Here is a 24261-nt window from a genome sequence, read left to right as displayed (position 1 = left end):
AAGAATGAACATATGTGTGTGTATATATATAACTGAATCACTTTGCTGTACACCTGAAACTAACACATTGTAAATCAACTATACTTTAATATATCAGTAAAATAAAAATTAAACATCCAGTATCCATCAACTAGTGAGTAGATAGATAATATGTGGTACATTCACACAATGAGACAAATTTGGCCATAAAAAGGAAAGAAGTATTGATATATACTACAACATGGATGAATCTTGCAAACACAACACTAAGTGAAACAAGCTATACACAAAAGGTCATATATTGTGAGCTCATTTTATCACCTTTTTAGATTCCACATATGGGTGATATCACATGCTATTTGTCTTTTTCTGTCTGGCTTACTTCACTTAGTAAGATAATCTCTAGGTCCATCCATGTTGCTACAAATGGCAGCACTTTATTGTTTTTTAGGGCCAAGTAATATTCCATTGTGTATATGAATCACATTTTCGTTATCCATTCCTCTGTCAATGGACACAGGTTGCTTCCATGTCTTGGCTATTGTAGATAGTGCTGCTATGAACATTGGGGTGCATGTATCTTTTCAAATTAGAGTTTTCATCTTTTCCAGATATATGACCAGGAGTGGGATTGCTGGATCATATGGTCATTGCTATATTTACTTTTTTAAGGAACCTCCAGAGTGTTTTCCATAGTGGCTGCACCTATTTACAATCCCACCAACAGTGTAGGAGGATTCTCTTTTCTCCAAAGCCAAGTGAGGTTTCTTTTTAAATAAATACAAATTGACACTCATACGTTAGATACAGAAAATATACATTAGCTCAACATCTCCACACATGGTGACACTACTGTCAACTTACCCACTTGTTACCACTTATCCTCTGTCCCAGCCACACTTGTCTCTTTTCAGTTCCTTGAATATGCAAAGATGTATTGCATTTTAGGGTTTTGTCCAGCTGTACCTTCCACCTGAAAGGTTCTTTCTTCCCCTGGCAAACCCCATGTACTCTTCAGGGCTTGACTTCAGTATGATTTTCAAAGAAAGTATTTCCTGACACTCTTATATTGAATGAAATAATTGACAGAAAATGCTTAGCACAGTATGTGTAATATACTAACTGTTCAATAAAAATCTGCTGAATGAAAAGACTCTCACTGATCAATAATGCAAAATGGGTCAAATATGCAGGACACATTGAAAAATATCCTGGTATGACATAGAGTTTGAATATTTTGGACATCTGTATATGCATACTGTCACAATGATTTCAGTTAAGATTTAAATCAAGTACTTAGGCATAAAACATATTTTAGTTACCTCACATGAGTTAAATGCTCATATTTGGGCAAAAAGCCTTTGTCTAATTTATCTTCAAAATTATTGCTACAGAAAATTCCCTGTCATCACTCTATGTTTCAAAGGCATATCATGCTATTTGCAGGAGCAACATGGCATGTGAATAACTGCGTGGAGCAGGAATAAGGTCGGCTTTCATGGTAATAAAAACACATCTACATTTTTACAGATTAACTGAAGTAACAGACCTTGGGATAATGTCTCCATGATACTGATAAATTGAATACAAAAGGCTTGATAGGGAAAAAATCCTCTTCTTACTTTTTTATTTATCTCATTTACATTTTTATAGCAGTTGTTAAGTAAAGTTTAACTTTAATTTTCTTCAACCAAGTTTTGGCTTGGTGAATATTGACAAAGAAGGAAAAAAGTTTCTGAGCCCCTGTATTATAATTGGTTTGTTAATTGGCTAGATAATGGAAAACAGAATTGAGACTTCACTGTTCCTTTGTATTAATTTGGAGAATCTAAAATAGGATGTTGCTGCTACGGCTGTGGCTGCTAAGTCGCTTCAGTCATGTCTAACTCTGTGCGACCCCAAAGATGGCAGCCCACCAGGCTCCCCCGTCCCTGGGATTCTCCAGGCAAGAACACTGGAGTGGGTTGCCATTTCCTTCTCCAATGCATGAAAGTGAAAAGTGAAAGTGAAGTCGCTCAGTCATGTCTGACTCCTAGTGACCCCATGGACTGCAGCCTACCAGGCTCCTCTGTCCATGGGATTTTCCAGGCAAGAGTACTGGAGTGGGTTGCCATTGCCTTCTCCTAAATAGGATGTTGTGACCCATCTAATCTGCAACACTGAATCTTAGTGTTATATTCTTAGTCATCACAAAAATGCAGAGGAAAAGCAATCTGACTTGCTTTGAAATCTGTGGAAGTGGTTGAGTGGTTGTATCAGGGATAAAATTGGGAATTACATTTGTCATAGTGGAAGAGTGGTGAATGGGTTGAAATATGTATTGTTTGCCTATAATAGGTGAAGCTTCATATAAAAAATGTGTTCCCTCGTACCTGGTATCGGAGAAGGCAATGACAACCCACTCCAGTACTCTTGCCTGGAAAATCCCATGGACGGAGGAGCCTGGTAGGCGGCAGTCCATGGGGTCGCTAAGAGTCAGACATGACTGAACAACTTCACTTTCACTTTTCACTTTCATGCATTGGAGAAGGAAAATGGCAACCCACTCCAGTGTTCTTGCCTGGAGAATCCCAGGGGCGGCAGAGCCTGGTGGGCTGCCATCTATGGGGTCACACAGAGTCGGACACGACTGAAGCGACTTAGCAGCACCAGCAGCTTTAATATTTAAAAGGAACACAATGCAAGTTCATATAAAGTGGAACTTACTGACAAATGCGGAACGTTCCTGGCATGTAGATGGCCCTGTGGTAGACGGGACTATTCACCACCTCCTCTCATTGGAGAGAGGCTTACAAACCCCTGTCTCATTGACATCGGATTTGGCCATGTAACTTGAAATGTTCACTCCTGCTGTAAAATTATATATCATGACACTACTGAAATTAGAAGTAGCCATATGACTTGCTTTAGCCAAAGAAATATGGCTACGTGAGGTGTGTTTCATTTCTAAGCAGAAAATTTATAATCTCATGGATCAAATTCTCTCCTTTCTGTCACAAAACCAGCCACATTCCAGATGGAATCTGCCCTGTCAACCTGGATTTTGGAGAGAAGACAGCATGAAACAGCACAACCTACTCATATCATAAGCAAGAAACACACCTTTGCTCTTTTAGGAGACTCAGTTTTAAGGGGTTGTTATATGGCATAACTTAGCCCAAGTGGACTGATACAGATCCCAAGATGAAGATGTTGCTTACAAAAATGAGTAAGACATGATTTGCATCCTCAAGAACCTCACTGTATAAGAGAGAAATAAAGAGACCAAAATAATTACAAAACAAGATGTTGAAAGCTTACAGGATATGAGGAAATTACTATAGTTACACTGAAGAAAGAGAGACACATCTATTGGGGGGGGTTTGGGGAATACTTTATGTGGGAAATAACACTGAATTTGAATTTGGAAGGCCACAGAAGGGTTCAAAGATTCTTTTTTTTAAAGGGGTACATTATAGAAACAAATATTGTGTTCAAAAGTTTAAAGGAAATTAATTTTAAAGAAATAATAAGAAGCATGATGTGTTTTGAGGATGTGTAATGCCTGTGTGGGCATCTATAACACGGGGAAAAGTTGAAAGATGAATCCACAAAAGGTGTGAGATTATGAAAGATCTTCTATACCATGCTAGACAGGGAAGCTCCAGGCACATGAGAATTCTAATTTCACCTCTGACATTAAATATTCTACCCATGAAAAAGGACATTAGTTTCTTAATCTGTACAATGGGATCAATAACACCTACCTCGCAGATCTTGTTTCGAGAACAAAAGCAGTACCTAATGCTCAATAAATCTTAATTTCCTCCTAGACCCACTATGGGATGGAGGTGATGTTTAATGTAAGGGGGATGTGTTTGGAGGGTTTTTAAGCAATGGATTGATGGGATCAAAATCTTATTTTAGAAAGATCACTCTGGAAGCACTTGGAAGATGAAGTTAGGAGGATGATGAGAGGCAGGGAAGCCATTTAGGAGTTCAGTGACATGAAATAAAAGATGAGGACTCTAGCAAAGGCAGTAATAATACCTGGCTTTCCCCGTTCCTTCTTATGAACTTCTTATATGTCATGGGCATATATCAATGCTCGTGACAGGACAGGGAAGCAGTTTCCTTGGGTCCCAATTTTCCAAAGGTGAATGATGGTGACCCTTTGCTAGCCACCCGAGTATAGGTACTGAACCCTCGCTATTGAAGGCCATGTATTTAGGGACTGACACTTTTCAAGGTCTAGGTTACTATGCCTTACCCTGTGTTTCAAGTCCTACCCTTCACTATCATTTCTCTCCCATCCCCTTATCACTCTGCTAACCTGATGAACTGATCAGTATTAATGTGATAATGGGACAAAACCTTTTCATTAATTACAGTTTCCATGTTTGCTTTCATCTGGGTTTTCTGAAGACTTTATTGTCCTCCAATACTACTACTATTATTTATTATGACATAATGAATATGATGTTGAGTTTCATTTTTAAGATCGATTCTCAATCTCAGCTGCTCATTAGAATTACCTGGGGAGTTTTTCCAAACTCTTTATGCCTAGGTTACTAGCCATGCCTCATACTAATTAAACCAGAATCTCTGGGAGTGGGATCCAGTCCTAAGTAAGTAATTTTTCAAACTTGCCAGGTGATATCAAAGAGCAGCCACATTTGAGAAGCAGAGATTTATGGAGTGACTTAGATGGAACTAAGGGGTCGCCTTTCCCCTGGAGAAGGAAATGGCAACCACTACAGTATTCTTGCCTGCAGAATTCCACAGACAGAGGAGCCTGGCAGGCTACAGTCTCCAAGGTCGCAAAGAGTCAGACACGACTGAGCACACACACATTTGCAAGCTTTAAGGTGCATACAAATCACCATGGGGATCTTGCTCAACTGCAGATTCTGATTCAATAGATCCGGGGCCAGGCCTGAGCTTTTGCATTCCTAACAAGCTCCCCAGTGATGCTGGTGCTCTGCTCTGAAGACACACTTCACATAGTCAGGACTTAGCGAACATTAATACCTTTATGATGAAACCATTTTAGGATATTTCAAGGGAAACATTATTATTTGTGATTATCAAGGAACAATTTTTTTCCTTCCCCTTTCCTCCTAGAGCTATATTTGGAATTTTAACTAAGTATGTGCCCCTGTTTAGTCATCCCTTTTATAAGTAATCGATGGACTGGTGATCAAAAGCCAACGTGCTTTGCTTAACTAAAACTCAGCAGAGATTTGCACATAGTGAAACACTGCACTATACAGTGAAGCCTTTTAATAGGACTTGCTGGTACTGACCCTTACTCAAAGAACACTGAAACGATATCAAGCAAAAACAAAAAAAGATACCAAGTAAACTAATACATTTAGAATTATCTTTTCTGTCTGAAAAGGAAGTACTTATTATGAGGTTAAAATTTACCTGCTGAATTAAAAGATGTCAATAACACAAAAGTTACTTCACTCACCTTATGCACAGCAAAGGAAACCATCAAGAAACGAAAAGACCACCTATTGAATGGGAGAAGACATCTGCAAATTGTATAACCCATAATGGATGAATATCCAAAATATATAAACAGCTCATATACCTCTAACAACAACAACAAAACCCTGATTTTTAAATGGGGAGAAACCTGAATAAACTTTTTTCCAAAGAGGACATACAGATAGCTAAGAGGCACATGAAAAACTCCTCAACATCACTAATTAGTAGAGAAATGTAAATCAAAACTACGGTGACGTATCACCTCACACCTATCAGAATGTTGTCATTGTTCAGTCACTAAGTCATGTCTGACTCTTTGTGACCCTGTGAACTGTAGCCCACCAGGCTCCTCGTCCATACGATTTCCCAGGCAAGAATAGTAGAATGGGTTGCCATTTCCGTCTCCAGGGGATCTTCCTGGATCAGGGATTGAACCTGTGTTTCCTGCATTGGTAGGCAAATTCTTAACCACTAAGCTACTAGGGGAGCCCACCTGTTAGAATGGTTAACATCAAAAAGTCTACAAACGATAAATGTTAGCCAGGATGTGGAGAAATGGGAATGCTTCAGCACTGTTGGTGGGAATGTAAATTGGTATAGTCATTGCAGAAAATAGTATAGCGGTGGCACTAAAAACAGAACTACCATATTCTCCAGCAATTCCATTCCTGGGTATATATTTGAAAAAAGTGAAAACACTAACTTGAAAAGATACATGTACCCCAATGCTCACAGAAGCATCATTTACAATACCCAAGATATGGAAGCAACCCAAGTGTCCACCAACAGATGGTGAGGGTGTTAGGCTCAGTGAAATAAGTCAGGCAGAGAAAAACAAATACTGTACGTTATCACTTATATGTGGAATCTAAAAAATAAAACAAATGAATGTATATAACAAAAGAGAAATGGACTCATAAAGAACAAACTAGTGGTCACCAGTGGGGAAAGAAAGGGAGAAGGGGCAAGAGAAGGGTGGGGGATTAAGAGATACAAACTATTAGGTATAAAAACATAACAACATGAATGTATTATACAACACAGGGAAATATGGCCATTATTTTGTAATAACTTGAAATAGAGTATAATCTATAAAAATATTGAATCACTGTACTGTATATCTGAAACTACTATTAAAAATCAGCTATACTCCAAAAAATACATACAAAATTTTTCAAAAGTTACTTCACTCACACACAGAGTTATAGATTTGAGAGAAATGTCAAATCATATTTTATTTATACATTTCTGTACTCCCTGGTGGCTCAGACGGGTAAGAATATACCTGCAATGTGGGAGACTTGAATTTGATCCCTGGGTTGGGGAGGTCTCCTAGAGGAGGGCATGACAACCCACTCCAGTAGTCTTGCCTGGAGAATCCTCATAGACAGAGGAGCCTGGCGGGCTATAGTCCATGAGGTTGCGAAGAGTCGGACACAACTGAGTGACTAAGCACAGCACAACACTTCTAGTACTGGTGTATGTTGGCAGAATTTTTGTGAAAAGTTTAACTTCTTATTTGTGTGTCCTTTCTTATATGTGGAAAGTAAGTAAGTAAAGTCACTCAGTCGTGCCTGACTCTTAGCGACCCCATGGACTGGAGCCTACCAGGCTCCTCCATCCATGGGATTTTCCAGGCAAGAGTACTGGAGTGGGGTGCCATTGCCTTCTCTGACTGTATAGCATAGGGAACTCTTATCTACTCAATGCTCTGTGGTGACCTAAATGGGAAGGAAATCTAAAAAAGAGGGGATATATGTATATGTATAACTAGTTCAGTTTGCAGCAGAAACTAACACAAACATTGTAAAGCAACTATACTCCAATAGACATTTTTAAAAAAAGAATGTGTAAGTCTCATGGGAGAAGCAAGCAATAAACAGACAAAGAGATTAGGTAGATAGAGCCCAAAAAGAAAAGTAAAGAAAGCAACAAGTATAAAGAATGACAGATGTTCTATTTTAGACACGGCAGTCAGGCAGGGCGGGTCTCTCTGAGGACATGACATTTGAACAAAGTCTAATGGAAGTTAAAAGAATGAACCGTGTGATTATCTGCAGGAAGAGGTGTAAAGGATGAGGGAAGCTACAGGCTTGAGGAACATCAAGGGAGCCATGTAGCTAGAGCATACAAGTGACAGGTAGGAGCTGGAAAGAGCCAGGGCCAGCTCCTGCAAGATTTTAAAAACAAGGTCCTAGACCGCTAGGCTTTTCTAAGTGTGACAGAAAGGCATGCAATCTCACTTATATTTTTATGGGTTTTAGGGGCTTTTTTATGCTTGTTTGTTTTGGATGTGCTATGCAGCATGTGGGATCTTAGTTCCGCAACCAGGGATCAAACCCATGCCCCCTGTATTGGAAGTACAGAGTCTTTACCTCTGCCATGCCAGCCAAGTCCCAATTTCACTTATATTTAAGCATAACTCTTGGAGAACTAGCTGTAGGCAGAGAATGAGCAGAAACAGGAGATCAGTTAGGAGGTTACTACAGGAATTGAGATCAGAAAAGATGGGAGGCATGAGCCAGGTATAGTGATGACAGTCATGGGAAAGTGCTGGATCTGAGATACCTTTTGAAGGGAGAGTTGAGAAAATTGACTATTGGGTTGGATACAGGCTCTGAATCAAGGATAACTCACACTGGAATGAGAGGCCAGAAGCTTCAGAAACACGTCCAAGCAATGTAGTTTGAGGACCTGGATCAAGCCACACCTCAAAAAGAAGTCTGTGCAAATGTTCAGGTTTTGTTTAAACTTCTTGGAATAGACTGAAAAAATCTTAAGAACCTGTGAATAATGTCAAAGTATTTAAAAATTCCCCCAATACACATGCAAGGCTATGACCCCTACTTTTGCAGAAAGTTGTGGCTATCTGGTGAAACTGTGCTGTTTTATTGGTAAATAGTACAGGTTGTTTTTTTTTTTCCTCCTAATATATCTATGAAGATAGCTGATAATACTGTTGAATAAAGGCCCAGTCAGGACCAACACGTATTCAATTGCTAGCTGAATGTTCTTGCCTACTTCTCCCACTCAAGCCTTACTTATCTAAAGAAATGGACATCTTGGGACATAACGGTAACATGGTCTTCAGAGATGAACAAACTCAGCAGAAGAGTGAGGATGTAGTCATTCTTTCACCTCAACTCATTCCCGTTATCAAGTGAGACTGACATAAGGCCAGTAAATTTAGGATGCTGAGCTATGAACTTCTCTCTCAGAGGTCTCTTATCCCCTGCCCTGTATCCTCTTGCCTGCACCTCTGATTTAAGCACAAGTGGGTGGATGGTTGGTTCCATATGGCCTGTGGCCTTTTTTCATATTAACTGTGTTTTGCAACACTATGGATACTGGTGGAATCTTGGGGCAATATTCAACCTTGGAAAATGGAAACTAACAAATAATGACTGCTGGCTCATTCCTGGGTGGACAATTCTGGGAGGCAGTCTGTATCTCTCTCTGGAGGCCCTGGTAAACTTACTCCTGGTGCCCAGAGCAGTGACCTCAGTTATGCACCTTGATGTTGGATTCCCCTCATTCCCAGCTTCATTTTTCCTGCATTCTCATCACTGTTTTCTGGGGCCATCTCCCCAGGACACGTGGGTGGTACTCATAGAGGGTTCTGCTCCAGAGAATTCAAGCTAACACAGCTTCTTTTTAATAACACAGACACACCCATCATGGCAAAAGCATCAGTTTGGAAATGAAAATCTTGGTTTTCTTTGTCACCAGCATTTGGCTTGGCTCCAAAGAAATTCACCTACATCCATTCACATATTTTTGGTTCTTCATATGTTTGTCATTCCAGCCTCAGAGAAAGCAATTAGGTTTTACAGCACTACTAATGTTAGGTGCATTTAACTCCAAACTTGAATAACTTATTATCAAATGTAGAATCTCTTATTTCAAATGCATTTTAGACATATATGTACAGAGAATTCCAAATGCACATATTTGATTTAGTTAAGCAATATATCACTTCACAAAGACTGATGCTTCAGATTTAAAGAAATCACAATCTAACCATAATAACTCACATTTATGATGCATTTGTTAATCATTTCATACATTTGACAATGTTGTAAAGCAAACACAGATAATATATTTATTATAATTTTTGAGACTATCAAGTTAGAAATCAGAGTGGTTACAACAGGTAGCTATTTACCAATGGCATTTTTCACAGAACTAGAACAAAACATTTTTTAATTTGTATGAAAACACAAAAGACCCCTAAAAGCCAAAGCAATCCCGAAAAAGAAAAACAGAGCTGGAGGAATCAGGCTCCCTGACTTCAGACTATTCTAAAAAGCTACAACGGCCAAAACAGTTTGGTGCTGGCACAATGACAGAAATATAGATCAACAGAACAGGACAGAAAGCCCAGAAATAAACTCATGCATTTATGGTCAATTAATCTTTGACAAAGGAGGCAAGAATACACAATGGAGAAAACACTTTTCAATAAGACGTGCTTGGAAAACTGGACAACTACATGTAAAAATATAACATCAGAACATTCTCTAATACCATACACACCAAAAAAACTCTAAACATATCAAAGAACTAAATGTAAGGCTAGATACTATAAAACTCTTAGAGGAAAACATAGGCAGAACACTCTCTAACATAAACCTTTTTTGACCCACCTCCTAGAGTAATGAAAATAAAAACAAAAATAAACATATGGGACCAAACTAAATTTAAAAGCATTTGCATAAGAAAGGAAACCAGAAACAAAATGAAAAGACAACCCACAGAATGGGAGAAAATATTTGCAACTGAAGCAACTGACCAGGGATTCACCTTCAAAATATATAAACAGCTCATGCAGCTCTATGTTAAGAAAAACAACCCAATCAAAAAATGGGCAGAAGATCTAAATAGTCATTTCTCCAAAGAAGACACAAAGATGGCCAAGAGGCACATGAAAAGATGCTCAACACTGCTAATTATTAGAGAAATGCAAATCAAAACTACATTGAGGTATCACTTCACACAGTCAGAATAATCATCATCAAAAAGTCTACGAACTATAAATGTTGGAGAGGTTATGGAAAAAGGGAACCCTCCTACACTGCTTGTAGGAATATAAGTTGGTACAACCATTATGGAGAACAGTACAGAGGTTCCTTAAGAAACTAAAACTAGTACTACTATATGACCCAACAATCCTACTCCTGGGCATATATCTGGATAAACTATAACTCAAAAAGATAATGCACCCCAATGTTCACTGTAGCACTATTTACAACGGCCAAGACATGAATATATCCTAGATGTCCATCAACAGAGGAATGATTAAAGAACATGTGGAACATAAACACAATGGAATACTACTCAGTCACAAAAAAGAATGAAATAATGCCATTTGCGGCAACATAGATGGACCTAGAGATTGTCATACTAAATGAAGTAAGTCAAAGACAAAATATCATATGATATCACTCGTGTGGAATCTATTTTTTTTTTTTAATGAGACAAATGAATTTATTTTCAAAACAGAAACATACTCACAGATTTGGAAATAAACTGATGGTTACCAAAGGGGAAATGTGATTTGGGAGAAGGGATAAGGAGAAGGATAAGAGATAAGGATTAACACACATACACTGCTATATATAAAATAATCAACAAGGACCTACTTTATAGCACAGGGAACTCTACTCAATATTCTGTAATAACTTAGATCGGAAAACAATCTGAAAAAAATGAATATATATGTAACTGAATTACTATGCTATGCCCCTGAAATTAACACAACATTGTAAATCAACTATACTCTCACAAAATTTAAAAAATAAAACAGGTAGCTAGTATTTGGCAAAATAGAACAGGGCCTTTCTACCAGGGCTGGCAAGGTTGTTGAAACCTATACAGAGATGGGAAGGAAGAAAAGGTTGGGCAATCTAATGAGGTTAAAAGATGTGCAGTTGTGAAGAAACTTCACTCTGTTTCATTAAGTGGGTGTTTGTTGAGTGCCTTTAATATGCCAGGGAATATACAAGGCACTCTATATGTAAGGGTTGTGGGAAGAAGTTGTTAGGAAAAATTGCAGGAGAAAACAAAGCTATTTCCAGGGAGAAAGGTATAACTCCACTTCCAGACCCCAGTATAGGGGGAGGCTGTAACTAAAACTACCATCACCATTGGGGACATAGCTGTGTGGACCAACAGAGTAATGATTTTCCAACCTGCCAGTGAAATCAATTTTAATAGCTTGATAACCAATGGGGCAATCATCCTGAAAGCTGCCAGTCAACTGAATTTATTAATTGGATCACTTGATCAACATCCCCTATTGGGATGTCTTCAAAATTGGTAGATACAGTAAAATAAATTGATTTGAGGAACGTTTTTTTTTTTTTTTCCTTGCACAGAATGGCTGTTTGATTTAGAAAGCTGATTTTAGAACATTCCAGAATTACAGTGAGCAGATGAGTCATTATTCTAGCTCAGCAACCATGTGACCCCTCAGGCAACAGATTACCTTCTTCGTAGCTCATCTGAAGGAAATAAATAATGATGACTTGATCTTCTTTAGGGGTTTCATGAGTCAGCAGCTAGAGCCTATTAATTCTTCCATCAAGAGAGCTTTCAACATTCTGGTCCTGGAAAAGAAGAGGAGGGAGGTTATCTCTTGGATTTTATCAGCCACTATCTTCCTACATGGTGTTTACCCCATATTTACATTGAAAAGTAAGGAAAACACTACTGTTACTCCCTGGCACCTGTTTACTGAAGGAACTGAGCTCCAAGGCATTTCAGCTCTTTTCAGTCTGTATTGAAAATTCCTATCATGTTTCAGATCACCATGCCTTCCCAGGTCAAGAGCTGCTCACTGTGCAAAGGTCAGTTTACAATTTTACCCAGCTTTATCCCCACCTGTACTTCCCTCCTCCATCCTTTAGTGAACACTGCATTACTTTGAAGTTGAAGGTTGCACTGGGGCAGGCAGAGTAGCTTTACTCCCACCCTGAGTTGAAACAGATAAAGGATTCTACAGAGCAGGTGTTCAATGGACCAAGGTCATCGAACAATGACTCAGTGTAAATACTCAAACTGCAGTTGCAGACAAACTCAGTACATGACAGTTGCAGCTGATGAGTGTCCTTTTGTCTAGCTGTCACCGTGGCCTGAGGACATAGAACAAATCAAATGAAGACGCCTGTGCCTGCCTTGGAAGGTTATGTCTTCACTAACTCTGTAGCAAGCGGCCGGCTGGCATAACTTGATGGGGGTCTCTGCAATTGTTTGGATGATTTTGTTTCTTAGAAACTATTTGTTCAGGGGGAAAAAATGGAAAGTGGAGAGATGAAGTCAGTTTTCTTCTGACATTTCCAAGGATGAATACGTATGAAGGACAAGCAGGCAATCTCTCCTTTTTGCCGTCAATCCCAAGAACCGAGAAAGTCCTTCAGAGTTGGTGAACAAGTGAGAAAGTCAGAAGACTGATCCCGGGAAAGAAGAGGAATTATCACCAATAGATTACAAGTTCATGGTTCTCAGAACTGCACTGGAGTTTCAATTTGAGACAAAGCCTCAAAGTCAAAGTCAAAGGCATCAAATACCGGCAGGGTGCAGATGATTAAAGTCACAAATAATGGGTTTAAGTTACTAGGATTTAAAAAATAAATAGGTGATCAGATGAAAAAGTTTTAGAAAACTCTTGAATTATATGTGGCTAGGATATATATATAAAAGAGTTTATAGCATTTTTTCTGGTTTCATAGCTGAAAAGGCTAACAAAATGTTAAATGCTTTCCTCAATGTGAAATCATTAGGAAATGAATAAGTGTAAAGTTCTCATAACTCTGAACTTAATGAGGGTTAAGTTACTTTATATTTTCAATGTAGTGAAAAGGTCAGCAAACATTTCTGTAAAGGGCTATACTGAGACAGAAATAAGAAGAACCCTTGAAGGACTTACACCAGCTAGGCACATTAATAGTGGTTTACAGAACTGATCACCATTTCACAATGGTGAAGGCTGAAATTAAATGATTTGTTCAATGTTATATCTTTAGGGTGGAAGGGCCCAAATAAAGTCATGTCTTTCGGCTGTTAATTCAGTTCTGTTTTAACTTTACCACAGCATGTGTAGCACTCTGTGTACCAAAATTGGGAGAGGGGTCCAAATAGGAACATGAAAAGATGCTCAACATCATCAATTATTAGAGAAATGCAAACCACAGCTACTCTGATAAATCTCACATCAGTCAGAATGGACATCATCAAAAAGTCTGCAAATAACAAATGCTGGAGAGGATATTGAGAAAAGGGAACCCTCCTTCACTGTGGTGGGATTTTAAAGTTGGTGCAGCCACTGTGGAAAACAGTATGGAGGTTTGTCAAAAAATGTAAAAACAGAATTACTGTATGATCCAGCAATCCCACTCTTGGGCACATATCCAGACAAAACTATAATTCAAACAGATACAGCAACCCTGTTTATAATCAGCACTATTTATAACAGCCAAGACATGGAAGCAACCTAAATGTCTACCAACAGAGGAATGGATAAAGAAGATGTGGTACATATATACATTGGAATACTACTCAACCAATAAAAAGAACAAAATAATGGCATTTGCAGCAATGTGGAGGGACCTAGAGATTGTTGCACGGAGGGAATTCAGACAGAGAAAGACAAATACCATGTGATACCAGTTGTATGTAGAACCTCAAATATGACACAAATGGACATATCTCTGAAACAGAAACAGAATCACGAACATAGAGACTAGACTGATGGCTGCCAAGTGGGAGGGGAAAAGGGAGGGAAGGATTGGGAGTTTGTGATTAGCAGATGCAAACCGTTACACATGGAATGGATCAACAACAAGGTCCCACTGTATAGCACAGGGAACTGTATTCAGTATCTACTGACAAACTATAATGGAAAAGAATATGAAAAAGAAATGTGTGTGTATATATATATATACACACACACATACAAACATATGAGTCACTTAGCTGTACAGCAGTAATTAACACAATATTGGAAATCAACAATATTTGAATAAAGATTTTTTTTTTTTTTACAATTTTAGGAAGGCCTCCAGAAAGCTCTGAGTCCAGTGGGGCTCCTCCTAACCTTTCCTCCCTCCAGGCTGAGTGCAGCCACAGTTGTGTGGGAATGCTTGCCCTCTGTGTTGAGAGCAGGAGCTGCAGCCTTCTCCTTGTTCTCTCAAGATACAGTTCGCCAACACATATAATTTCAAGCACCTACTGTCTGCCAGACGTTCTAGTTGCTGGGATACAGTGTGGCTGACTCCTTTCCCTTAAGAGAGGTTCATACTAGTTGAGGGAGGCAATCAACAAGCATCAAATAACTAAATCAATCAATCACATCCAATTTTGATCACTGTTAGGAAGAAAATAAAATAGAACACCATAAAAAGTAACTAGCATTGGTAATGTAAGGAGGAGATGGAAGCAGGCTGGGTTATTCAGAGAGGCTGGTTGGTGCATTCGTCAGGCAGGAAGATCACTGAAGCAGCAGTAACAATATCCCAAACAGTAACTTGAATATTGGAAACATGTGATGAGGTAATATTTCCAACATATGTTATTGTGGTGGACCAGGTGATCCACCCAGTGTTTTGAATCTGGGCCAAGAAATGTGGACAGGCAGAAAAGAAGGAGACAATCTCAGGGTTTGGGGTCAGGGTGGGCTTCCCTGGGACACAGAGAATAAGGACGGCACTGGGATGGTATTACCTCTTAACCCTGAAGAAGTGAAGTGAAAGTCACTCAGTCATGTTTGACTCTTTGCTACTCCATGGACTATACAGTCCATGGAATTCTCCAGGCCAGAATACTGGAGTGGGTAGCCTCTCCCTTCTCCAGGGGATCTTCCCAACCCAGGGATCGAACCCAGGTCTCCTGCATTGCAGGCTATTCTTTACCAGCTGAGCCACAAGGGAAGCCCAAGAATACTGGAGTGGGTAGCCTATCCCTTCTCCAGGGGATCTTCCCAACCCAGGGATCGAACCCAGGTCTCCTGCATTGCAGGCTATTCTTTACCAGCTGAGCCACAAGGGAAGCCCAAGAATACTGGAGTGGGTAGCCTATCCCTTCTCCAGCGGATCTTCCCCACCCAGGAATCAAACTGGGGTCTCCTGCATTGCAGGTGGATTCTTTACCAACTGAGCTATCAGGGAAGCCATAAACTTCTCTCATATTATCTTAAAAAGGGAGAGGCAATACATCCAAGACTTAGGTACCAAGCAAATATTTTATATGAATTAACTCACATAGGAGGATTACTTGACAGAGACTACTGCCCACATTTTACAAATAAGGAAATTGAGGCAGAGGTGGCTTGAGTAACTGTCCTGTGAATGACTAAATAATGCCTCCAATGATGTTCATGTCCTAATCCTCAGCACCTGTGAAGATGTTAGCTAACATGATAAAAGGATGTTCTTCAAATGTGATTTAATCACGAACTTTGCTATGGAGAGATTATTCGGGATTTTCTGGATTTGCCCAATGTAATTATAAGGTTCCTTATAAGAGTCAGAAAGGAAATGGAAGCCAGAGGTAGGAGTGATGTGGCCAGGAGCCAAAGAATATAAGGAGCTTCTAGAAGCTGGAAAAGGCAAGAAAACAGATTCTCTCCTCTGGCCTTTACAAGGAATTTCACCTTGATTTTAGTCCAGTGAAACTGATTTCAGACTTCCGGCCTCCAGAACTGTGTGTATGTGTGTGTGAAAGTCTCAGTCGTGTCCGACTCTTTGCAACTCCACGGACTGTAGCCTGCCATGCTCCTCTGTCCATGGAATTCTCCAGGCCAGAATACTGGAGTGAGTAGCCATTCCTTTCTCTAGGGGATCTTCCCAACCCAAGGATCAAACCCAGGTCTCCTGCATTGCAGGCAGATTCTTTACCATCTGAGCCACCAGGGAAATTGCCTTAAGTCAACTAAATTGGTGATAATTTGTTTCAGCAACAGTAGGAAACTAATACATCGCCCAAGGCCACCAGAGCTTCAGAGTGTCAGGGCCAGAGTTAAAATCAAGGCTATCTGGTGCCAGTGTGAAGATTTAAGCACTGTGTTATATGGCTGCTCACAGGCAGAGTAAAATTTCAGGTTGAATGTTAAAATAAGCGTCCCCGAGATTTTCCTCTTATGCTCAGAATTTCACGTCTCAGAGAAACTAAAACCAACCAACCAACCAAACACACACAGAGAGAGCGAGAGCGAGAGCGAGAGAGAGAGAGAGAGAAACATGGGATCCAATGTTCACCTGTCCCCTTACTTCATGTTTTCAGTCATGGACCCAAGAGATCACTAAACAAACTTCCCATTTCAGCAATAAGGAATTTGAGGACTAAGGGATTGTGATTTCAAGTTAACCAGATGGCTGGTGAAGCAATCAGGGGGCAGGTGGTGATGTGGGGCTGCCCATCCCATTGCCTCTAAGGAGCTCAAGCAGAGTCCAGTGGCAAGTGAGGACCAAAGGATCCAGGCTTCCTGTGTTTCTCATTATTTGCTCAGAAAAGGTGGGAGGAGAAATGTGCATTGCACATCTACCCAATGTAATATCGCTAGAAGAACTCAAAGTTCTCTCTGTAGCAACTTTTTAGCCCCTTTTGATTATTATATTCCAAAATATTAGCCACTTTTATGCCCTGGTCGCGTGGTCCCCAGCTAACACAACAGCTACGACTGAGTGGGAACTCATGAATATTACTTGAACAAGAAGCTTATGATAGCATCCTTAGACCAGTGCTTTTTCAGAATTTAACAGCCACACAAATCCTTTGAGAATCTTGTTAAAATGCAGATTCAGAGTCAGAAGGTCTGGTTGGGGCCTGAGATTGGGCATTTCTACCAAGTTCCCCTTCGACGCTGATACTGCTGGTCCATGGTCTGTATTTTTCCAAGTCCCTGAAAATGAGACCTCCCTATCCATAAACAAAATGTAAGTCTTGCAAAGTTTGGTCATTTAATGTAAGTTTGCAAAGAATGCATGGAAATAGATTTTTCCCCTTTTTGGTAACCCTGTCCTCCCAGTAAAGGGAGTCAATGAGACGCCAGAGTTGAATGGAAAGAGTTGGAAGCGTGCCCCCAATACCTGCTCCCTGCGCTCAGCTGTCTTCCAGAGGCGGGGAAGGGTGTAATGAGAGGAAGGGGGCAAGTGTCCAGGAGCGCCCACGCCTCTTCTCCTCTTCCATTTTCAGCCTGTGAGGTGCATCTGCCCCCTCTGAACCGCCGAGGTCACAGGCGAACACACCCAGCGCCGCGCCCCGCTCTGCGCCTTTGCCCGGGCGGAGACGGCCGACGCGCGTGCGTGCGCGCTCGGTATAAATAGATCGCAGGCGGCGGCCACTGGACAGAGCCAGGCTGCGGGCACCGCGGGCCATGGCGGGCGAGGACCACCAGTGGCAGGGCAGCATCCTGTACAACATGCTCATGAGCGCCAAGCAAGTGCAAGCGACCCCGGAGCCGCCCAAGGCACGGGTGGGGGCCGCGTGCTGGGGCTGCTCCTGTGGCTCTGAGCCCCCGGTGGGCAGAGAGGGACTGACCGGTGCGCCGGCCACGGTGCTCCTGTACCGCTGCTGCTTTTGCGGGGAAGACCACCCGCGGCAGGGCAGCATCCTCTACAACCTGCTCATGAACGCCAAACAAGCGCAGGAGACTCCGGAGGCGCCCGAGGAAGGCTTAGGGGGCGCGTGCTGGGGCTGTTCCTGTGGCTCTGAGCCCCCGGCGGGCAGAGAGGGGCTGACCGGTGTGCGGACCACGGTGCTCCTGTACCGCTGCTGCTTCTGCGGGGAAGACCACCCGCGGCAGGGCAGCATTCTGTACAGCTTGCTCACCAGCGCCAAGCAGACGCACGTGGAGCCGGAAGCTCCCGAGGCGCGGCCGGGGGGCGCGTGGTGGGACAGCTCTTACAGCGCGCGGAGGCTAGGGGGCCGAGAGGAACTGCAGGGCGGGCAGGCTGGTGCGCTCCCGTGCCGCTGCTGCTTTTGCGGCGAAGACCACCCGCGGCTGGGCAGCCTCCCCTGCCACGTGCCCCCGGGCGTCAAGCCGACGGACTTGGGTCGAGAGGCACCGCCGGGGACCCCCTGGTGGGACCCCGCGCGCGGCGTGCGGCGGCGGGTGACCCTCAAGAGCCCACAGGTGGTCTGCGAGGCCGCCTCGGCGGGCCTGTTGAAGACGCTGCGTTTCGTCAAGTACTTGCCCTGCTTCCAGGTGCTCCCCCTGGACCAGCAGCTAGTGCTGCTGCGCAGCTGCTGGGCGCCGCTGCTCCTGCTGGAGCTGGCCCAGGACCGCTTGAACTTTGAGACGGTGGAGACCTCTGAGCCCAGCTTGCTGCAGAGCATCCTCGCCACCAGGCGGCGGGAGACCGCGGGCAACGAGCCACCGCCCCAACCCCCACTGCTGCCGCACTCGGTCCTGCCGCTGGAGGCCGAGTATTTGCCGTCGGCCGCCGAGGTCCAAACCATCAAGGGCTTCCTTGCCAAGTGCCGGAGCCTGGATATAACTACCAAGGAGTACGCCTACCTCAAGGGGACCGTACTCTTCAACCCGGGTAAGGGCGTCGTCCTCGGCTCTGGCTTTTCTCCGCAGTACCTACCCTGGGGCGCAGACGAAGAGCTTTCAGTTAGGGGAGTTTGAGGGTGCACAAGTGAGGAATCATGACTAACTCAGCAGAGATAGGGGAGTTCCGGAAACCCATTCCTTGTGAGGGGCAGCCGAGAGGAGGAGGGGGGCTGTTTGCTAAGGTTTGTACTTGATCTCTCGACACCTTTTTGTTACCACAGAAAAGTTTGTGGCTTGGGGGACTTGGCTATATTCCTTGTCAAATCTTCTAAATCCAGTAGCGTACTTTTAAAAAAGAAAATAAAGTTTGTGTTCGCTGCAAATTCTGCAACGTCTGTTTGTGAAACTCAGCTCTGAAATTTACCAGAGGCTTTTTTTGTCGGCGGAAGTCTGTTAAGGCTGACAAGAAAAGAAACATTTGTTAAGGATCCATAGAGAGACCATCCCCTGGGGGGAACTGGCAGGAAGGACACTGGACTCAGTGTTTCGTGGGTCTGCCTCTGAGCGGTCATTTTAATGGTCCTAAGTAGTTGAACTATCTCATCGTGTGCATGTGACAGGTTAGCAAAGGGATAGGAAAAAGACATGTTCAGGACTGCAAGCAGGAGTGCTGTTTTAGAGCCTTTAGATACCTTGTGGCTGTTTAGTCACTAAGTCATTCGGACTCCTGCGACCTGCCAGGCTCCTCTGTCCATGGGATTTCCCAGGCCAGAATACTGGAAGGGGTTGCCATCTCTTTCTCTTAGATACCCTAGAGACCTCCTTGTCAACCCCCTGGGCCTCTCCCTCTTCCTTTGGCAGATTAGGTAGTCCAGTTGCAAGCGACCTTACTCCAAAGTAAATGGCCACTGAGTTGTGGCACATGAGTCTCCTGGGCCCAAGGGGATGTCCACTGCCCCACACTCTCAGGGTGCCTGTAGGGTGCTGAACACTGCCCCGCTAAGCACAACCAAATCATCCAAGAGCATCTCCCTGGACAGCCCAGCACTCTGTCTCGAGTGTGTCCTACTACTAGAGTCATCTTTGACCAGCATCCTTCCAAGAGGTTGGTGGGTGGGCAGGAAATTTTCAGATAGCTTGAGACGGTATAGTTTTCACCATGCTCCCACTACATCCTTTTTCCTGACACCAGGCGTCTTGCTGTCATGTCCTTGGGGTTATGTCCTTGCTTCCTACCTAGCATGTTTGAAGTGGTCAGGAACAGTATTTAATGGGATGATAATTCAGACCTCACATTTCAGGACTTAGAGACCTCAGCTTTATCCCAGTGATCATTATAGGTTACCTTTTGCTTATACCACTGTTTTCCAAACTTGCCTGTGCTCTTGGGGGTGGGAGTCATTCAAAATCTTTCCAGGTTCTTCCTCTGGAAGTTCTGATTCAGTAGCTCTGGTAGAAGGTTTGCAAATGTGCATCCATAGTAATGGATTCTCACGTGGTTCTTAAGATCGTTGGGAAGACTGTTTTCTTGCTCCTTCAGACATGTTATTAGACATGTGCTTTGTTCTGCTGGAATAAAAAGGTAAGACAAGCCCTAAGCTTTCAGAAGTTTACATCCCACTGCCTTACCTTTTCCTCCACCCTGTTTTGCATCCCTTATTCTTCCCCTGCTTTTCAGAATTCTCTCTCAAATCCACCCAAGTTGGGTATGCTTTAAATACAAATATACTTTATCTGGGAAAAAGTACTGCCTGCTAAGTGTGTGGCCTTTCTTTGGTGTTTATCATTTTGTATCCCCTGATCTTTATGTTTAAAAATGTCCCTCCCCCCTCCCATGGAGTCCATCAATCTGCTTTTCTTTCCTCAAATTACTTTCAAGGCAGGTCTTGGTGGGGCAGCGGGGGCAGGGGGGAGTACTTTTAGAGGAGGATGGAGGAAGAGCAGTGTGGTATGAAAGCAGAGAAGAGTAGAGTTCACAAGATGAAGTTTTAATAAACCATGAATTTAGACCTGGTGGAGCTTCCAATTTTTGGTGGTTTCATGCAAGCTTCTTCTGAAGCTAGAGGAACCCAGTGGGCTACAGTCCATGGGGTCGCAAGAGAGTCAGACATGACTTAGCAACTAAACAACAGAACAACATGAATGGAATCCCAGTGCAGTAAAATTGGGTCTCAAGCCTGGATAATGAACTGTAGGTAGTAGGGGATGGTAATGCATGGGCTGGGGTAATCAGAATTGGAATATGGATTATAGATGTTGCACTATTTTTGTTCTCATCGATCAGATTTGATACTTGCCTATAATAGAAATAACTTGCCTATTGCCAGTATGTTTGTTTTTTTTTTTTAAAGAACACTGGCTGGTTCTGTTACGCTGACAATGAGCATGATGCTTTTAAAATACTTTGCCATTGGATTCATAGAAAATGGGAAGGAAAATGATTACAATAATCAACACCATTTACACTGAATGGTAAATTGGTACTTACTTAAATACAAGTTAAAGAGTTTACAGTAATAGTCCAGTAATAGTACCATTGTGTAGGATTAAAGGACTTTGAAAAGCAGCCTCCTCTTACCACCCTCTTTGTAAAACCTAACAGGCATTTAATCTTCCCTGTATTGTATTTCATTCTATTTTACTTGGGTCGCAATGGCAACCCACTCCAGTACTCTTGCCTGGAAAATCCCATGGATGGAGGAGCCTGGCGGGCTGCAGTCCATGGGGTTGCGAAGAGTCCGACAGGACTGAAGTGACTTAGCAGCAGCAGCAGGCTGTATTTGAAAAGTTACTCTTGTACCATGTTGCAATCAATGATGTTTTCATGCTTACTCTTTAACCCTTTAAAGACTGCTTAAAAGCCTTTTGGAATGCTCATTAGAATCCATTTTTAAAAGATTTTTTTGATGTGGACCATTTTTGAAGTCTTTATTGAACTTGTTGCAATACTGTTTCTGTTTTATGTTTTTGTTTTTTGGCCAGGAAGCATGTGAGATCTTAGCTCCCCAGCCAGGGGAGCACACCCACAAACCCCTGCACTGAAAGGCAAAGTCTTAATCACTGGACCACCAGGGAAGTCCCTGGAATCACTTTTTTAAAAACCTTCCCCAATACAGAAATCATGGTACAATGAACTAAGTGGCCAGTATTAACTCTTAAATTATTATGGGACTCCAGACTAAAATCAGCTTGCAGGCAAATAATTAAAATGAGACTGTCAGTCACAGTTGACAGCTGTGAAGTCCACCACCATGTGCTGTAATCATTACAGTGGTGGGAAATTCAAGGGAGGATGGTGAAATATTAGGGGCAAAACTTCTCACTTTATACTAAGGCCCATTTCCTACAGGTAAAATGTAAGGTGCACAGTTCTTGAAATAATTTTCATGTCTTTGTATGTGCATAGAGAGTGAACTGGAGCAGTGCTATTCATTAAACTATATTCAGCTGTCCTCCTGAGTTAAATATGCATTTGGCTTAGGACCAGCAGTTTTTGAATATGAGCATACAAACATAGTGACTATTAAATAAGTCACATGATATTTTCTTCTTGGAGGCTTTGCTCCTAAAACCTTAGAACTGGTTTGGCACTTTCTTTGTTGAAAAGAACTTTTAACCAGGAAGCTTGAGCATTGTTTTAGTTGGTGTGTGTATGTGCTCAGTTACTTCAGTTGTGTACAACTGTTTGTAACCCCACGACTGTAGCCCGCCAGGCTCCTCTGTCCATGGGATTTCCCAGGCAAGAACATTGGAGTGGGTTGTCATGTCCTTCTCCAGGGGATCTTCCCAACCTGGGAATCTTCCCAACCCAGGGATCAAACTCGAGTCTCCTGCACTGTTAGGCGGATTCTTTACCACTGAGCCACCTGAGAAGTCCCCCCACCCCCATCCCTAAATATCATTTGTTGTTCAGTCACTTAGTCATGTCCAACTCTTTGTGACCCCATGGACTGCAGCATGCCAGGCTCCTCTGTCCATGGGATTTCCCAGGTGAGAATATTAGAGTGGTTGTCATTTCCTCAAGGAGGCAAAAGGATCTATTGAAAAATCTAGTCAAGGGTTCTGAGTGAGTGTTTCTAAACAAGATATTTTCTGCCGTTTTTCTCCTGCAGACCTGCCAGGCCTGCAGTGCGTGAAGTACATCCAGGGACTTCAGTGGGGAACTCAACAGATACTGAGTGAACACGTCAGGATGACACATGGGGTGTACCGGGCCAGGTTTGCCGAACTGAACAGTGCCCTCTTCCTTCTGAGATTCATCAGTGCCAACACCCTGGCTGAACTGTTCTTCAGGCCCATCATTGGCACCGTCAGTATGGATGATATGATGCTGGAGATGCTCTGTGCAAAGTTGTGAAGGCACGCAGGCCACACATGTGCTGTTCACCATGAAGCACGATGGAGCAGCTATGGGCAGAAGTATAAAATAGTGTAAAATAAAGTTTCTTATTATTTTTACACACAATATTTTTGTAGTCCGTTAAGGAAAAACTCCAGTTACAGACGATTAGAAAATCCTCTGTTCCATGCTGCATCACTGCAAAGGAGTGTTTCCCAACAGGAAATGCATCTCTGTACATCTTTTAAAGACAGAGCAGGGGGTTTGCACTCATACACTATTTTTATCATAGTCTCTCCATTGAACCTGCTGAAATAAAATTTGGAACATTAAGTTATAATGTTAAGTTGTTAACCACTCATTTGGTTGCGAAAAGATTCATCAGGGTTTAAGGACAGCTTCAAAAAATACTAAAGACCTAGGCATTGTAAACAAAAATTACTTTTGTAGGTTTGCTCTCTCTGCCACTCCCATTAGCTGTGGGGAAGACTGTCTTTGTACAAAGTCGAGTGGAAATCTCTGATCAGAGAGGTACCTGAAAGTGAAATAGGAGGTTTTTCAGAGTTTTAGTGTGGGATTTTTCTGTACACAGTAAATAAAGTTCAGGAAACTTATATTCTATAAGGAGGCTCTATGGTTCCAGAAAATCAACATCATTCTAAATCCCCAATTGTACCTCGCCTTTTAGATGCATTACATAAATAACCGTCACATTGAATGAGCATGGTATGAAATATAAAGTGACTTTATCGTTGGCTCCTGCTGCCCCTTTAAATGCAATCAATGAAGCTAGTTCTTCCTTGTCCCTGGATAAAATTTAGGGCACTGAATGTTTATTCACATAGGTAATAAATGGCTCATCAGTGATTAATACATCTAGTCCAGGTTAATAACCCATTGCAAAGACTCTTGAAATTTCTTTTGTGCAAACTTCTTTGGCAGTGTGATAAATCTATGGACATCTCAGAATGAGGCT

At 42.2% G+C, this 24261-nt stretch overlaps 1 protein-coding gene and 1 long non-coding RNA gene across 2 annotated transcripts in view; one reads left to right on the top strand and one right to left on the bottom strand.

The window, feature by feature from the left end:
- Nucleotides 1-14888, bottom strand: part of LOC147340078 (uncharacterized) — an 87896-nt gene extending 73008 nt beyond the window's left edge. The window contains exons 1-2 of the long non-coding RNA XR_015159211.1: nt 14684-14888; nt 11942-12062 (exon numbers count right to left, since the gene is read on the bottom strand). This is a non-coding gene — a long non-coding RNA (uncharacterized LOC147340078). The remainder of the gene's footprint in view (nt 1-11941; nt 12063-14683) is intronic.
- A 2876-nt stretch (nt 14889-17764) lies between these two features.
- On the top strand, nt 17765-23411 carry NR0B1 (nuclear receptor subfamily 0 group B member 1). Its single transcript, XM_086388422.1, has 2 exons — nt 17765-18995; nt 23059-23411. The coding sequence occupies exons 1-2, from the start codon at nt 17825-17827 to the stop codon at nt 23301-23303; spliced, it is 1416 nt and encodes a 471-aa protein (XP_086244548.1). The 5' UTR covers nt 17765-17824; the 3' UTR covers nt 23304-23411.
- The last annotated feature ends 850 nt before the right edge of the window (nt 23412-24261 follow it).

The sequence above is a fragment of the Bos grunniens genome, chromosome X (assembly GCF_055505025.1).
Source record: "Bos grunniens cultivar Pamir isolate PY7600 chromosome X, Bosgru_T2T1.0, whole genome shotgun sequence".
Lineage (NCBI taxonomy): Eukaryota > Metazoa > Chordata > Mammalia > Artiodactyla > Bovidae > Bos > Bos grunniens.
This window is presented reverse-complemented; position numbering and strand designations above follow the sequence as displayed.

Excerpts from the sequence above, each read along its gene's own strand:
- NR0B1 (XM_086388422.1), top strand. The coding sequence starts at position 17,825 with ATGGCGGGCGAGGACCACCAGTGGCAGGGCAGCATCCTGTACAACATG. Across the intron at positions 18,996-23,058 it reads GACCGTACTCTTCAACCCGG|ACCTGCCAGGCCTGCAGTGC; the intron begins GTAAGGGCGTCG and ends TTTCTCCTGCAG.